The following is a 16,092-nucleotide window of genomic DNA, read 5'->3' as shown; positions in this document are numbered from 1 at the left end:
TTTAATTAACATAAAGTAAGACCTTAGAGAAAAAAAGTCTTTATTATTAACCAGGTTTTTTGCACTGGATTATGTGCCTATCGGCCCAGACTGCTAAATAACATCTACACAATATTTCTTTCATGTTTCAAGAATTGGAAATAACTGTACAAGGTTAAAGTACAAAAGTACACAAGACAGTGGACACGAAATATCCATGTATGAGTTTCTCCCATCTGCTGCTTGGTTTGAAAAGTAGAACTTTAACTAAAAAATACTGTCCTTCTATAGTTCTGTCAAGTTTAATGGAAGTGGGTATAACCTGATTACAACACTAACACCAGTATCACTGATCTGATATTTACAAAAAAATTGTATTTTTCAATAAATTAAAGTCAATGCAACACCCATGCAAGCTAGAATGCTAGCTTTTTGGTGAACAAGGACCCAACATTTGAACAAGAACCTTCCATAGTCCCAAACTTTAAAACTTTTTTTTTTTTTTCAAACAGTATCCATTCCTCGCATTGAAGATGTAAACCCCAATCCCATTCCTCTTTGCGTATGAGTCTGTGATCTCGCCATTTCATACTGTGCATCTAGATTTCTGAAAACCTCCTCCTGTTGTTTCAGCGTTTTGTAACTCTCTTCATCAACAGAACTACAGCCAGCTTCATCCTCACTCTAGAAACCAAACAGAAGAAAACCGTTAGCTGTGTAGGAAGTGGTGTCTTCATATACTACAGGTGTCCTAAATGTAACAATTTTGCTTTGTTGTTTTCAAAACTTAGGAAGAATACAAATATTTGGTTTTATTGCTGGAGCATTCTAGTGTAGCTTTCCTATCACTGTCAAGAAACATGTAGAGGCCTTCATTCCGTTCCTTCTTCTAACTCATTCAAATAAATGTCTCCAACTAACTATCTATAAACAGTAATACTGTATATCACATTATGAATACTGGTTATGTTACCACTATTGTTACAGATCATAACGATTGCCTTGTTAGCCAAAACCAAAGAATTTCTACAATTTGAATTTATTTCTGATTTAGATGTTGTCTGTGAACTTTAATGAGAAATATTTAAAAGTTCTTAACTACAGATAGTAGTATTAGTTTAACATCTTCACTGGTTAAGATAAAAGCACTTTAAAATAAAGAAATCACTACTACAATTAATAAAGTTAATTACACATTCAGAGTTCTTTACCTTAATGCCCATGAGTTTTCTGAATTTGACATTTTGGTCCTTGTTTCCAAAATTTAATTTTTCCCATATTTCTGCAGACTGTGATTTATCCTGTACAAGTTTAAAACAAAACAAAACATTTATCAACTTTTTATGTAAGTTTCCATTAGTATCACTATACAGCAGTGATCAAAAAAGTGGCATTAAAAATGAGCTTATTGGGTAGCACTAGCACACCTGGAGTAAAAGGTTTCCACATCATGCCTGACATGCCTGCAGCAGCCTCACAGAAACCCTTTGTGAAGGAAGTCTACTTAGCCATAGGTTTAAAAAATGGATGTATATTCTTTATTTGGGTAGACTGTACTCATTTCCATGCAGTTTGGAAATTTTGTCAGAATGCACGCTTAAAAGCGAATGATGGAAAAGCAAATATGCTTATTACAGCTCATCAATATACAGCACAATTCAGGAAGAAATGCTCAGACAGCATCCAGGTTTCTTCTTCCCTCCCTTTTGCCTCCCATCCACGCCACAGGAACTGGTCTCAATTTTTCCCATCTTATGAAACAGTCTGTGGACAGCTAAGTGAGCTTGTTACATACAGTCACATGATGATAATTAATGTAACAAACACACTTCCGTACTCACACGGAGTGTCAAAAGACAAAGATACAAATACTAAAGCGCCAATTTTTCCATAATATCAGCAGGCAAAGCCTGTACTCAAACCCAGTGACTTTCTGAAAAAGCAACTGCATCAGGAGCCTTTCTTATTTGGTGACCTATGCTTCACTAATTGCAAGAGCATTTATTTGACACAGCATAAAAGTCTGAAGGCTTATCTGTATTTCCAACTTTTGTTAGTAATGCATCACTCCACTCCTGAAAAGTTACTAGCAAGGTTTTCAGACTTGTTTCTGAAGTCTGGAATTGGACACGATAAGCCAATCAAATTAAAAATCTCTACAACCACAAAAAGGAATGGTCAATTATAGTTTCTATACCTTAGCTATCACTTTTCAGTAAAAACATAGCATCTATTTGATATTTAGTTGCAAGTTTTAGGCAAACTGACAAAAGTAACAGTAAGATCCAATTATACCTCCTAAATTTTATGACATTAGGTGTTTTCCTGAGGCTTGTGTCACAACCATTTGTCACTGAAGGTCTAGTTATCTTAGTCCTTCCACTCCTAAAGTGGGCTGCTGTTAATAGGGAAACTTCGTAAGAGATATGAAAGCAATTTTTCTGGAAATAACATTAATAAGCATCCTTAAACTAAGTGCAAGATGTTTCTAAACAAGTTTTATGAAAGTAAGAAAGGACAACATTACCCCTTCCTTTTTGCCTTGCCAAAGCATCTTCCGCTTTTTCTCTTGCTCAGCAAATTTCATTGGATTCACTGCTGCTGGGTTGTAATAGCTAGGTACAGCTATTCCAGTCTCTGCTAGTGCTTTTGCTTGCAGTGCTGCCATCTGAGCTGCCATTGCTATTTGAGGAGTTACTTGTGTTCCCGATGCCAGAAGGGCAGCAACATTAATAACGGAACCTCCAGTGGCTGCAGCCGCTGAAGAAGAAAGGTAACTTGCTTTCAGACATTAAGTTCAGACCTTTTGGAAACCAAACCAAAAACTCCCAAACCAACAAAAACCAAAACAAAAACTCCAAACACTTCCTTTCATCATAATTAAGTTGAAAATGTTTGAATAATAAATGCACTTTAAAATACATGTTATTTTTAAACTAAGAAACAAGTCTCCAATAGTTTCAATAAACCAGAAGTGAAACTTATGTAACTCATGCTTCTAAGTACCCCTGAGCTGGTAATAGCTTTCAAACTCTTGCTTAATGATGCATGAAGGAAGGGTCCAATGACCATCACAAAATCATTTGCGACCCTAACATACAGTATTTCTGTTGTATACTCAGTAACATCCCAATTGTTTCTGCTGGGGTTTTATGTTTGAAAATCTTTGTTTTGGTTTTGTTTTTTCAAACATTTCTTAGTTTTAAACCTGGTTCTTATATATGGAGCAAGTTAACAATTATACAAAGACAGACAACTATTAGAAGAGATCTTAAAACACATCCAATCCCAGCCCCCTGCCCTGGGCAGGGACCCTTTCCCCCAGCCCAGGGTGCTCACAGCCCCATCCAACCTGGCCTTGAACCCTTCCAGGGAGGGGGCAGCCACAGCTTCTCTGGGCACCCTGGGCCAGCACCTCACCCCCCGCACAGGGAAGAATTTCTTCCTTCTACCTAATCTAAATCTACCCTCTTTCAGACCAAAACCATTACTCTGCCTCCTATCCCCACACCCCTGATCAAGAGTCCCTCCCCACCTTTCCTGTCCCCCCTTTAAGCCCTGGGAGGCCGCTCAAAGGTCTCCCCGATGCCTTCTCTTCTCCAGGCTGAACCCCCCCAACTCTCTCAGCCTGGCCTCCCAGGGAAGCTGCTCCAGCCCCCCCAGCATCTTCGTGGCCTCCTCTGGCCCCGCTCGAGCAGCTCCGTGTCCTTCTGCTGTTGGGGGCCCCCAAGCTGGACCCAGCACTGCAGGGGGGTCTCCCCAGAGCGGAGCAGAGGGGGAGAATCCCCTCCCTGGCCCTGCTGCCCCCCCTGCTCTGGCTGCAGCCCAGGGCACAGGTGGCTTTCTGGGCTGTGAGAGCACGTTGCTGGTTCACAGGCAGTTTTCCACCCAGTGATATCCCCAAGTCCTTCTCTGCAGGGCTGCTCTCAATCTGCTCATCACCCAGCCTGGATTTGTGCTTTGGATCACCCCAACCCATGTGCAGGACCTTGCACTTGGCCTTGTTGAACTTCATGAGGTTTGCACAGGCCCACCTCCCAAGTCTGTTGGACAGGACTGTAGCACTCAGCACATAAACCTACCCTATCTTCTGCTCACACTATTGTTTAGTAATTAATATACATGGATTACCTGCAGCCATTTCCTGTTGCTTCTGTTTTTCAACCATTTCTTTCTCTCTTTGCTCTTGCAGTTTCTTTGCTCTTTCCAGTCTAGAAGCACATGAGAATAAAAATATGCAGACATGCAAAAATCAATAGCAGCAGCATATTTATGTCACATATCATTAAAATAGTAATTTCTGACCTTCTGGCTAATGCTTCCTGTGCATCCATTGCTGTATTTCGTCCCCGAAAAGGTGGTGGACTCGGACTCCGGCTATGACTCCTGCTGAACCTTCGGGGCTTTTCAATTCTTTTCTTTCGCTCTCTGTAACCAAATTTAAGAGAGTTGCTAAAACAATGAAGGTATATATATACACATCTAAACATTTCATAAATTATTTGATCACAACTGAAAAATTTCTTAATAATTTGGAGGGCTCTCAAGAACAGTTTTCACATAGATTATACTAGAACAGGATAACAGTCACATTTGCCTTTTCACAAGAAAGAGCTAAAACTGACTATTTCCAACTACGACGTAACAGAACGTGTCATTTGGGGTAATCATTTACCCTCTTATACTTAGCATTTAGAAAAAACAGATCTGCTCTAGAAATCTTCATTCTAAAACCTGACAAGAAAAAGCTTAATGTAACTTTTGGTAAAGTCAATTGGAAGAAAACTGTAAAGTGGATCAAGTTACAAGAATGCTTTAAAACCATAAAAGACTTCACAGCACTCTGTTTAAAATAAGCATTTAAGATTCCTGATTTAAAAACTGGAACAGTACTCAGGGAAATTACTATTCCTCTCCTCTCTGCAGACTCTTCACTAAATGTGCTTTGGACAAGTGTTTGAGGGAGGCTATCAAGGTAAATGGGAGAGCTGGTTTAAACACGTTATTTGTCTCAGGTTTGCTCTTGAAAAGGCCAATACTGCGCAAAGAACTACGAAGCATGCATTATCTGAAGCCTGACAACCTGAAAAGAACTCCGTTAAAAACGTATTTTTAAGAAAAATATCAAAATAATCAGTTTAGTTCTCCTTTAGTAACCTTCTCCCCACCTCCTCCCAAGCAGAAGTTGTTCTTATGAGATATACATCTAGTCCCATCTAAGCAACAACCACCTGAAATACACATATAAAGTACTATTAGCAGTATTTATCTTTGCCAGGATCATTAATATCTACAGTACAAGAGATAAGGGTTTATCTCTATTTGAGCCTCTGACACTGATGTTTTAAACAAAGAAGTCACAGATATTGGAAGCTTAAATTACAGGAGGTATCACTCACATTTTTCCCAGATTTGCCATAAACAGTAAGTTGAGATGCACAATGATGTTTCTGCAATTTTATACCTAAGTGTTATTATCAACCACTTGAGATAATAGCTAACGTGACAACAGCCACTTTAAATGGCAGATAATCTGTTTCTTCTGTTTGCAACTTGGGCAGCATGTACAATCATCATGAAATGTAGACTGAAGTTACAAAAAGAGATCCTTGTTTACATGACAAATCTGGTAGAATACAAAGGAGGCGAGACTTATCTTTTCATAGAAGATGACAAGATGCAGATTCAGGCACTGGGAAGTGACAGATCTGCATTCCTGAGATAAGATGTAATGCATGTTTCAAAGATACCTTCATTTTTCCCGTGCTGACTATTGTAGTTTGGTCTTGTCTTTGGTCTGATGCTTTACTGCACTGGTAAACATCAAGGAAATAAATATTTGAGCTTTTGTATTTAAGTATTTCCATTTGAAACAAGCAAATGGTGTCATGTTTTCCACCTAGCATTTAATCAGAGCAATGCCACAAAAGAACTGCCAAAAGGGTCTAGACACTCACAGAACAAAATGATTAGTTTAAATGCTAGTGAGGACAGATCACTTGCAAATGTGAGTTTGAGATTATGCAAAGAGCCATCAAGAGAAGATCAAGCTCTAGTATTTACAAATGCTTCCATCAGAGCCTGTTATCTGTAACACAACAAATAGTGCATTTTGTGAATGAAGGAATTCATTTCACAGTTGAGTTTTAACATGGTAGGTTTCCACATCATATTTATCTGGCTTGTGAAGAGTTTTCCTTGAGGAAAAAATAATTCTTTCCAAAGGCTTTACCTGAGCCCAGAACTTCATGAAGTGTTCTAGCTACTGTTAAAAAAGACCTATGCCTCACTTATTTTCCTCCTCTAGGATTTGTAAGACAAAAACCAGTACTTAAAAGAAATGGATTCTTGCAGTATGTTCATCACTATCCAAACAGGCATGTTTCCAGCTGAAGAAATTCCTAAGATCCCTTCTTTTTTTCTGCCTACATTTGCTGTTCTGTTTTAGGTAATCTGAATTCAACTGCAGAAGCAAAAAACTATTCTGGAATGTGAAGTTTTCACAGAGCCATTAAACACAAAATGTTCAAAAGTGACTTTTAAAAACAGTAAGTGCACACCACCTGTAAGTAGAAATAATGGAGAACTGAAGCCTTACACATCACGCTGAAGGTGGCTTAAATACCACTGATGCAAGTGATGATGCCAAATGAAGACCCAGCTCTACTCACCCCAGCTGAAAGTTTGGTAGAAATTACGTGCCAAAATAAAGTACGACACAAACCATGTAATTCACCTAGTTCTTCAGAAAGAAGTCTTCTTAACAGTTTCACAAGTGATGTTGTAGCATTGTACAAGTGTGCTATATTCTTAAGTCTCCAATGATCCACTGTAATGTTGAGTAGTCATAACCAACTTCTACATCCTTTAAATATGCAACTTAAAATACTCTAGTGAAAATACTACCAAACGAACTGGAACACTGTCAACACTTTTTGGGAGCTCTGACTGCACACCAATTTGTATTCAAACTACTTGTCTTACTTTAAACAAGTAGGAGGGGGGAAAAGAACTCACAACCCTAGTAATCATTAAGTCGTATTTCACCTTGCTTAATCAGAAAATCTTACAGGGCATTAAGAATGCAAAGGTGACACATACAAATAGACTCAGAACTCTACACCAAAATACAGAATGATTCATCAGTATTGGAGAACATTAACTTCTATACCATCATGAAAACCTCAATTCTAGCAGATACCAGGTGAGGCATGGATCTCAACTCTGTCAAACAGAACCGAAATAAACCAGTATGTGTTTAGCTAAAGTGTTTCAGTATGTGCCTCTAGAATTTAAGGTTAAGGAAGAAATGGAAGCACCCAAGATTTGCAGAAAAATTAACACGGTAAATAGTCTCATGTTGAACTCGACAAAAAGGAGTTGGTAACCACTAACACAGAATAGCACATTCAGATCAGAAATACCTGACTCAAAATTCACCTTAACACTACACTAATTGTGCCAGTTCACAGATAAGGAAAATTTTAAAATTAACTCTGTGGAGCTGACCAAGATTAGCTTCTGATCAGTGCATCTGCTCCGACAGCCAGTGATATCCAGTTAACCTTCCCTTTTATGATACACACAAACAAAGAGATAAACACAACAGTATTTTTAAAGTAGTGCTTTGTCAACCACACTACTCTTGTATCAAACACATGAAAGGGTTAATTGTATCTTACTGTTCAGTTTTTCCCACTTAAGTATCATTTAAATATCCTATTTAAAATAGTAAATTCAGTTGTGATATAAGAAACCAAAAAGAGCTTCAAGTGTGGTAATCATTACTACTCAAAATATTATTTATTTTCCTTCTACTTTATTGGTCAAAAGTTAAAATGGTGGGTTTATAAGATACCCACAAAATATCTAGTTAAGAACTTCTAATTGCTAACAAGAAATCACGCTATGAAAAACTGAGAATCTGAGCCACTTGTTGTCTAGGATGGAATGTTTCTGTAAGTGTACGCGAACTACCCAGTCCTTAACCCACTGTATCAATACAACTGAGGAAAAGCCAAACCATTTAGTTACACTGAATAGACATTAACTGGCAAACCTATCATCTATCAGCCTGGCAGAGAATATTCAACCAAACACCACTACTAAGGGTATATGGAAGTTAACACTTACCTGCTTCTACTCCTAGTTCTGCTTTTACTTCTACTTCTATGTCTGTGTCTAGATCTTGATCTAGAACGAGATCTTATACGTCGTTTTCTCTCTCTGCTGCGAGATCGGGATTTTTTCCTATCACGACTTCTACTACGATGACGTCTGAAACACACGTCCCAAATTCTTACATATATTCTCATGTTTACATTCAGCTTCTACTTAAGGACTTACATACAGGTTTGTCACCACAGGGCAAAATGCATCAGGCAGGGTGGGGAGACTGCAAACTACACACAGAAGAGTTCATGCCTGGAACAGTTTAAGTTGTAAAACTAGGAGATGAAATGGGAAAGGAACCAAACACTACCACCAGCCACAACAGACATGTGAGTTACACAGTTTATGTAAAGAATCAGTCATCAATATAGCCCTCTTTAGCTGTGCGCTGAAGTGTACATCTCAAAACAAATACACAGTAAAACTAATCTGATGCTGGAGCCTTAAATTCAAGGCAATAAAACTTTCCTCCTCCCCATGGTATTCCAATACCTTAGGGAAGGGATACCCAAATCTCAGCTTGAGTTACACACAGTCCCTCAGCATATCATCAGCTGAAGCTTCTTCCTTGCTATCATGTTTGCTGCAGATCCCTCAGCTATGAGCAGAGCTGGCTGAGAAGTTCTGCTGGCAGCAACCTGTTTGTCCCAAGAAATTTTCCTACCATGAGAGTGTGCTGGAGGCCTACCATGTAAGGAGGCTTAGAAAGCATTGTCTCTGGGTAGGCTCTTGATTTAGGAGGTAAAAAGCCATGACACTGCTAAGGTGTATTTTACTTCCTGTCACTGACAACAGGGAACATTTAGTAGACTCTCTTTATAAATTTTCTATACTGTGTATACAAATTACAAGCAAAAGACAGATCACCTATATAATGCCTTAGAGATATTTTGTACTTTTACTCAGAACCACTCTGAAAAAAAAAAAAAAAACCAAAACAAAAACCAAGTAGCAGCAAATGCACAATCCAATGAAAACTGAAACATGCAATATAACTCTAAAGCATCAATTTAAGTCAGTAATGTAAGTCAGCTGTACTTCAGAAGACTACACAAATTCCAAATGCTGCTTTTGCAAATGCACTTAAAGAATGATTACGTAAAACAACTTACCTTTCACGAGACCTGGATCTTGAATGACTCCTCCCTCTTGATGATCTTCTCTCTTTGCGTTTATGTCTATCCTCACCATTTTCAGATGAATTTAAGCTATCTCTTCCCTTGTCAGAAGAATGTTCTTTGTCATTGTGGTCTTCAGATTTGTGCTTCTTGGAGGACTTCTCTTTGGATTCATGTCTTCTTGCCTGTTTTAAGAAGAAGTTGGTTCTTTCAGGAAAATAGTGCAACAAAGAGAGTTAGTATGGGTATCAGAAGATAAAAAATGATAAGTTGTGATGCAACATTAGTAACCTTAGGAGTGTGACTCAATCATGAGCGATGGCTATTTTACCTAACGCCACCAACTACTCAGTTGCAAATGCACGCTCTAATTTTTCCCCCTTTTCCCTCCTCCCCACTGTCTAAAGAATTTCTAAAGCATCCATCAAGGTATCTTTACAGTGTTCCCATATAAGAGTTCACAGCCAACTGTCATTCTCAGTTACTGTCTCCATTCCAAACACATAAGTACTTATCTTTTAAGTACCTGACAATTTATGAATATGCATAACACACACACACTCACATTTGTAGTGATTATTTAATATTTGCCTAAGCCTACCATGTAGAAAGTTACTAAAATCAATACATAGTTGCGGACATATAGTATTTTGCTTTTAGAACTGAAGTAATTTTATATCCATCATGAGATAATTAGTTTTTAGAACAAAACTCTATTCAGTCAGTAACTTCCCAACAGTTTTTAAAAAGCAAAGTAGTAAGTTACATGGTTGACACCCCATTTTTAGTATTTAACATGCATCACTGAGACCTCCCACTGTAGTTTTAAATTAAAGATATGCTGCTCCACTATACCGCAATTTCTCCCTGCAGTGTCTCTTAAAAAAAGATTCCTTTTTATAGCCACAGTGCCAAAAATACTTAGCAAGGTCAGGCCTGATTTTTGCCAGTGTTTTCCTTAGAGACTAAGTCATGACATCAACACCTTTTCTTAATATACAGAGTTTATTTTGAAATCTTTCTAGCACAAAAGCATAGCCCACTTAAGTCTCATGTTTAAATGATGTTTTGTTGCATGTCACAATTTAAGGATGATACATTCATTTTAGACTAAAACTCAATTCTTCAGTGTTTTCTGCTTACCTAAATCTGTTAAATACTCATAAAACCTTTCCTATAATTGTAACTCTCAAAAGAATCAAGTCTGGAAAAGATGCTATAATTAGCTTATATCCACTTATCCAAGCCTTTCTAACTCCTTATTAATATATATAAATCTCTAAATAAATTATAGGTCTTCAAGTATACATATATATAATAGGCTAGATATTCTTCCTGCTTTCACAGTATTTCTTAACTCCTTGAATAATCAGTTGTTACATAAAAACACATCTGAATTTTGAGATGTTACCTGCACATTAATTTTAAGTATGTACTTACATAACTAGTTGTTCTGATATACATATTAAAGAGAATTACTGTTACTCATATTTAGACTATAAACAGAGCTTAATCTTGCAAATGAATGGAAACAGTAAATCTACTGTGGGACATTATTCCTCATCTATTCATGCTGTGAAACTTACAGAAATTGCTAAATAAATTGTGTAAGATTAGATACAACAGTATGGCAAAACACTGGACATAATTTTAAGCAAGGTCTTTTTTTTCTTAAACATTAGAAAGTGTTTGTTAGGTTTGGTTGTTTGGTTTTCTTTTTTTTTTTTTTTTAATCATGTCTTCCAGGCACACACTTAGTAATAAACCACCATTATATCCCATAACGGATTTAAGATATTTTTAAGGGAAATATGAGTTTGAATGACTAATAGTTACCTTATCATGAAGTAGGCTTATAATTTTGCTATCTGAGTCTGCAGCGTCTTCAGTTCAGTCTCTTCGCGCATTAGCACGCTGAGTATGATTTATTATAGAAATGTTATCATGTGAGCTAAACAATATATTCAATTTCACAAAAACTCTCCTAGATTATTTTTCTTTCCTTTTTTTTTTTTTTTTTTTTTTTTTTTTCTCCTCTTCTCCTCCTTTTTTAAACAGAGCTTCCATTGGGATGTGGGAAGGAGAAGTTCCTGACCTGGGTTAAAAGTTAAAAAGCCCCTCAGCTGACCCAGCCTGCTATTGCCCCACATAGATTAAGCTTCTCTGTGACAATTTCAATGCTCGTTTGCTCATTTCATCTCTTCTCTGGTGTGCAAGCCAGTTATTTTCAAAGTATTACTGATGCTGTCTCTTCTCACTCCCCTACATATATCATCAGTATTTATTTAAAATAAAATAAAAAAAAAGAAGACAGCCCTCTGAAATTTTTGCTGCTACTGTCATGTTTCCAGCTGACTCAGCTTGTTTGTCAAACTGTGACAGTCTTTACAATTAAAGGATGCAATAAACAAAGCTTGGTCAGGTGGGGAATTATTTTTAATATACTTAAGTAGACGGGTATATATCATTCAAAGTCCTGAACACTGGCCAGGAATAAAGCCACCCAAGGCTTTTGTTTAATGGAAGCTCTGTGAAAGTCATCAAGAACACCATTCTACTTCTCCACATGAATTCTTTCTTTTGTCTTTTGGCTGTTTCCACAAAAAAAAAAAAAAAAAAAAAAGAATTAATTTACTAGTTTCTGAAAGCATTTTTCTATAAAACTATTACCTTGTCAACATGATGGCTGCAATCATGCTTCACTATGAAAGGATCTCCATATCCATTTTTAAGCTTAAAGTTTCCAATTTATTGTACTTACCATAAAGTCATTTATATAGGTTTACACATGTGCATTACTACAAGATACTTTTAAAGTTGTACTGTACAATTACCCAAACGCTACAAAGTATTAATTACCTCTTTGCTTCTGCTCCGGCTTCTGTGTTTTCTTCCTTCAGCATCTGGAGAAGAAAACATTTATTGTTATTTACCAAGTTAAAGAAGAGATCAGCTGGCTATAATCTTTCTAGTTCCTTTCAGTTATTCCACCCTCCAAAGTCAAGAATACAGATTTAGAAAACAAATAGCACTATTCAAATAGCTACTGCAGAAAGCAAACTCTCATTGTTATTCTCAGTTCTTTGCATTTATTTAAGCTCTGGCAGTGAAAAACTAGCCCATGCCATACTCCAGCCACATTCTTCAGCCAGGTAACCTTATTTTTGTTACTACCATGCAAGAGTATTATCCCAGTCTAAGCATATTTAATTAAAATGAAGACGAAGTAGTATGGTTTTCTGTTGGGTGCTGTGTGTGTGTGTCTCCTGCCCCATCCCCTGGACATTGACAAAACAGCCCTTCTGTCATTAAAATAGAGAAGTTTCAATACAGTAAAGATACAAAATCAAAATCAGTAGCTTAATTTTTTTCCAGTTGTAACAAGTTACTAGAACTAAGTCTGTATATTTTTTCCAAAAGAGCTTTGAAGGAATTTCATTTCTACAAACATACACCAGAACATTACTAAGCAACTTTGCTTATACGAAGACCATACCTGACTTCCGTCTTCTTTCCCTTGACCGTGAGCGTGATCTTGAATAATGATGCTTTGATGTTCTGGGAGAACTAGAGGCATCTGATTGTTCCTTTTTCTTCTCTCTTTCTGGAGAGGACTTTTCTGGGGCTACTCCATCCCGCTCTGTATCACTACCCTACACATGAAGACAGAATGTTTAAAAAACCAAAAACTTAGGACTGGAAAACAAGAAAAATTATTTACTTAGTACTTCCTCAGAAGACACACTTAAAATTATCTTCTGTAAAAGACAATCTTGTGAGTAGCCATCCCATTATTATGGCGTGATAGACAATAGCTTGATAGACTTGCAGTGAACTATGTAACTGCATACAAATTGATTTTTCAAGACTTCATTAAAAAGATAACTAATATATAATATCATTTTGCTCTCCCACTACATTAGATTGTACGTTACTTTTCCCACGTGCTTTTGAAAATATCAGTAAGACTCAACTCCGATCCACAGTTTTCTCTAAACAGTAGTGTTTGTAGGTCAATTATCTTTTAACATTTACATGACTAAGATTACTTAAGGTCAATACCGTCCCAACAGATCTAAATCACCTCACAAGTTAGGGCATTACTAAGGCACAGCACAACAAAATCCCCACAGTATTCTGAAGTACAGAATGAACTTTGAAGAGAAATTAAATGAGATATATTGCATCAGACAGCTAACTTCTGAATAAGGAAAAACCTCAAACAGTATCTCTATGCAAAAATATGTACTTGTAGGAGAGTACACATAGGTCACATCTACCTGTCCATCTCAACAATTTCTGTATTCACATTTTCCTTAGATGACAAAAACCAGTATGCTCCCTCCATCCCTTCTAAACCTTGACCTAGGAGGAATAATGCCAAAGAACTTAGCTTGTGTAGAGCAGCCAAGACTGCTTTGTGATTCAATGCTGGGAGAAGTAAATGTGTGCAACCAGTGTACAAGGCAATGAAAAGAACAGTGGAAAAAGTACACACCAAAAAGGTGAATGTGCTTTCATTAATGCCTTTACAGATTCATTGGTCTCTCCTGTTCTGATCACATAAATGGCAGTCATAATAAAACCTTTTGAACAACATGTGGCTGCAGAAGATTTCACTCACTAAGGACATCATTTGGCCCAGAAATGTTATTTATTATGATAATCCAGTGTAGCAGAGGACTCGAACTTGCATGGTATTCTACCAGCTGCAGTTTTGTTTGCAATCTGAACAAAGCATGCAAAAACCTCTCAAATTTTAATTTATATTCAGTGCTTTGTTTTCAAATCAGCTAGGTTTTTTTAAACCACAAATTAGAGATTGTCATTAATATAGTATGTTAATGGTGGACTTTCTTCATAACATGCTACAGCTAAATCTTTGGATTTATTTCAGCTTCTACCGTTTAGTCTGTGCAATTCTTTATTAATTTGCATCTGTACAAAAATACATCCAGAGTAAAAATCTGTCTAAGAGTGATAAAGCAGTTGTTCACTTCTCCATTCACATAGGTTACTCGCATCTAGTTTGAAACACCAGCATATGGACAGGAGCACTGACTGCTTAAGGTTGCATCTGCAGCAGAGCTTTAACTATCACCTCAGTGACAGTTCTGAATACTACTGATATACCACTGGTCATCCTGAAAACTTCACCACATTGATTAAGGAATAGGAATTGACACCCCCATTTGTGATCTTAGCCATCACAACCCTTGGCGTTCCACACTATTATATGCTTATCTGCATTTCTCCCCCTTCATCATCCAAGATTTCTAAAAGACTCAGCTAGAAGTTCCAAAGCAATTTTGAGATTTCTACAAATTTACATTCTGAAGTTACTCGAGAGGATAAGGAGAATACTAGCTAACAGCTTAAGTTAAATAGGTTTTTAAACACAGTACCCAACTGAAATTGAGCCAACTGCTGCATTTTCCAAGGCTATCAGTCTCATTATTTACACACACTGCTGCTCATTAATACCCTTGTGCACTGCACCTTAGAGAAATCTCCCAGCTCTACAAAAAACAAACAGCAAAAAAAGGGCTGACAGACTTCAACGAGACTATTCTTAGTTCTTAATGAGTATGTGGATTGGCCACAAGCCGTTTCACTGAAAAAGCCCCTTACCTACTACTTTAGAGGAACCTATAACCTAGGTCCAAAATAAATTCATAATTCAAGTCCTTTTACAGAAAAAATTATGTTAAGAATAACAGATTAAGTTATATAAGCCGAAAAAACATTGCGAATAAAAATATTAATTTTCTCCAGAAGTTTATGGTCCTCTTGTTCTGTTTCTCCACTGGTTAAACTATCAAGACAAGAATTCAAAATACCAGATTAAACACCAAAAAGCACTCCAAATCAACTTGGAAGCGTTTTATCATTCCAGAGTCTTGTTTGTTTGTTTGTTTTTTCACTCAAGACTATTTAATAACTTTTGAAAAAATTAGCCACATCGAGTTTAATACGACTCTTACCGGTTCTTTAGCTCAATTATAGGACAAACACCTTCATATATGTTACCAGGCCACACAAATTTTAAGAGAATAAAGCTACGTTTTTAGGCCGTGTATGAACATAAAGGACAGTGATTAACTACAGCAGAGGCGTTTCCTATCGATATTAACCATAAAAACAGGAGGACGCTGGCAAATAACTGATCACTAAATGCAAAAAAAGATGCTGAAAATAGCAGCCTGTGTCCAAACACAAAGAAAAATATTAGCGTGGGGAAACCAACATGAACGAAAACGGAGCTTGGCCCGACCGCCAAATCGATTCCCTCCCTCCTTCCCTCCCAGCGAACCTGCGCCCCACAGTCCCTCCGAGAAACGCCCGCTCCCATCGCCACAACACTTCTCTCCCCAGGCAAGAAATGATAGGGCCTCGCCCACAAGGCCCCTTCGCTTCTCCCCAAGCCCAGAGAAGCGAAACAGAAACTTCTGGAAACAAGGATAGAAGTAAGGGGTTGAAAAGCGGCCAACCCCTCCCCGAGGCCCATCATGGCGCCGGCAAGCGAAAGAGCGGCGGGCGCCATTTTGTCTCTCCGCGCACACGGCTTCCCCGACCCAGCCCTCCCCATCTCACACGCTTTTCCCTCACGCCCCGTAGCAGCTTCCCCTCCCGCTCGCCTTCTCCAACTCAGCTCCCTCCAAAAACCCCAGCAGGTGATTACCACTTACCGCCATAACCGAGCGCCCGGGACGTCGCTCCCCTCCCCGGTAACAACTCCTCACAAGGAGCTCACCCTCCCGCGGCCAGAGCGCTCGCACACCGAGGCGCCACGCCACGCCCCGCCCTCCCCCTCCCCCTAGGC

The 16,092-nt window shown here is 38.0% G+C and overlaps 1 protein-coding gene across 2 annotated transcripts; it reads right to left on the bottom strand.

Moving 5' to 3' along the window:
- Positions 1 to 23: 23 nt before the first annotated feature.
- Positions 24 to 16,077, bottom strand: RSRC2 (arginine and serine rich coiled-coil 2). 2 transcript variants are annotated; one of them, XM_033008406.2, is made up of 11 exons: positions 15,959 to 16,074; positions 12,766 to 12,922; positions 12,129 to 12,172; positions 11,106 to 11,183; positions 9,264 to 9,476; positions 8,113 to 8,256; positions 4,285 to 4,407; positions 4,111 to 4,190; positions 2,507 to 2,739; positions 1,191 to 1,280; positions 24 to 663 (listed from the first exon to the last, which is right to left on the bottom strand). In XM_033008406.2, the coding sequence occupies exons 4-11, from the start codon at positions 11,111 to 11,113 to the stop codon at positions 484 to 486; spliced, it is 1,071 nt and encodes a 356-aa protein (XP_032864297.1). In that variant the 5' UTR covers positions 11,114 to 11,183; positions 12,129 to 12,172; positions 12,766 to 12,922; positions 15,959 to 16,074; the 3' UTR covers positions 24 to 483. The 2 variants fall into 2 exon arrangements, with proteins under 2 accessions (XP_032864297.1, XP_032864296.1); XM_033008405.2 differs by lacking the exon at positions 11,106 to 11,183 and having other exon boundaries at positions 9,264 to 9,454; positions 15,959 to 16,077.
- Positions 16,078 to 16,092: the final 15 nt, after the last annotated feature.

The sequence above is a fragment of the Tyto alba genome, unplaced genomic scaffold (assembly GCF_018691265.1).
Source record: "Tyto alba isolate M040663 unplaced genomic scaffold, T.alba_DEE_v4.0 Super-Scaffold_44, whole genome shotgun sequence".
NCBI lineage: Eukaryota > Metazoa > Chordata > Aves > Strigiformes > Tytonidae > Tyto > Tyto alba.
Note: the sequence above shows the minus strand (reverse complement) of the source record. Positions and strands in the feature narration are given on the sequence as shown.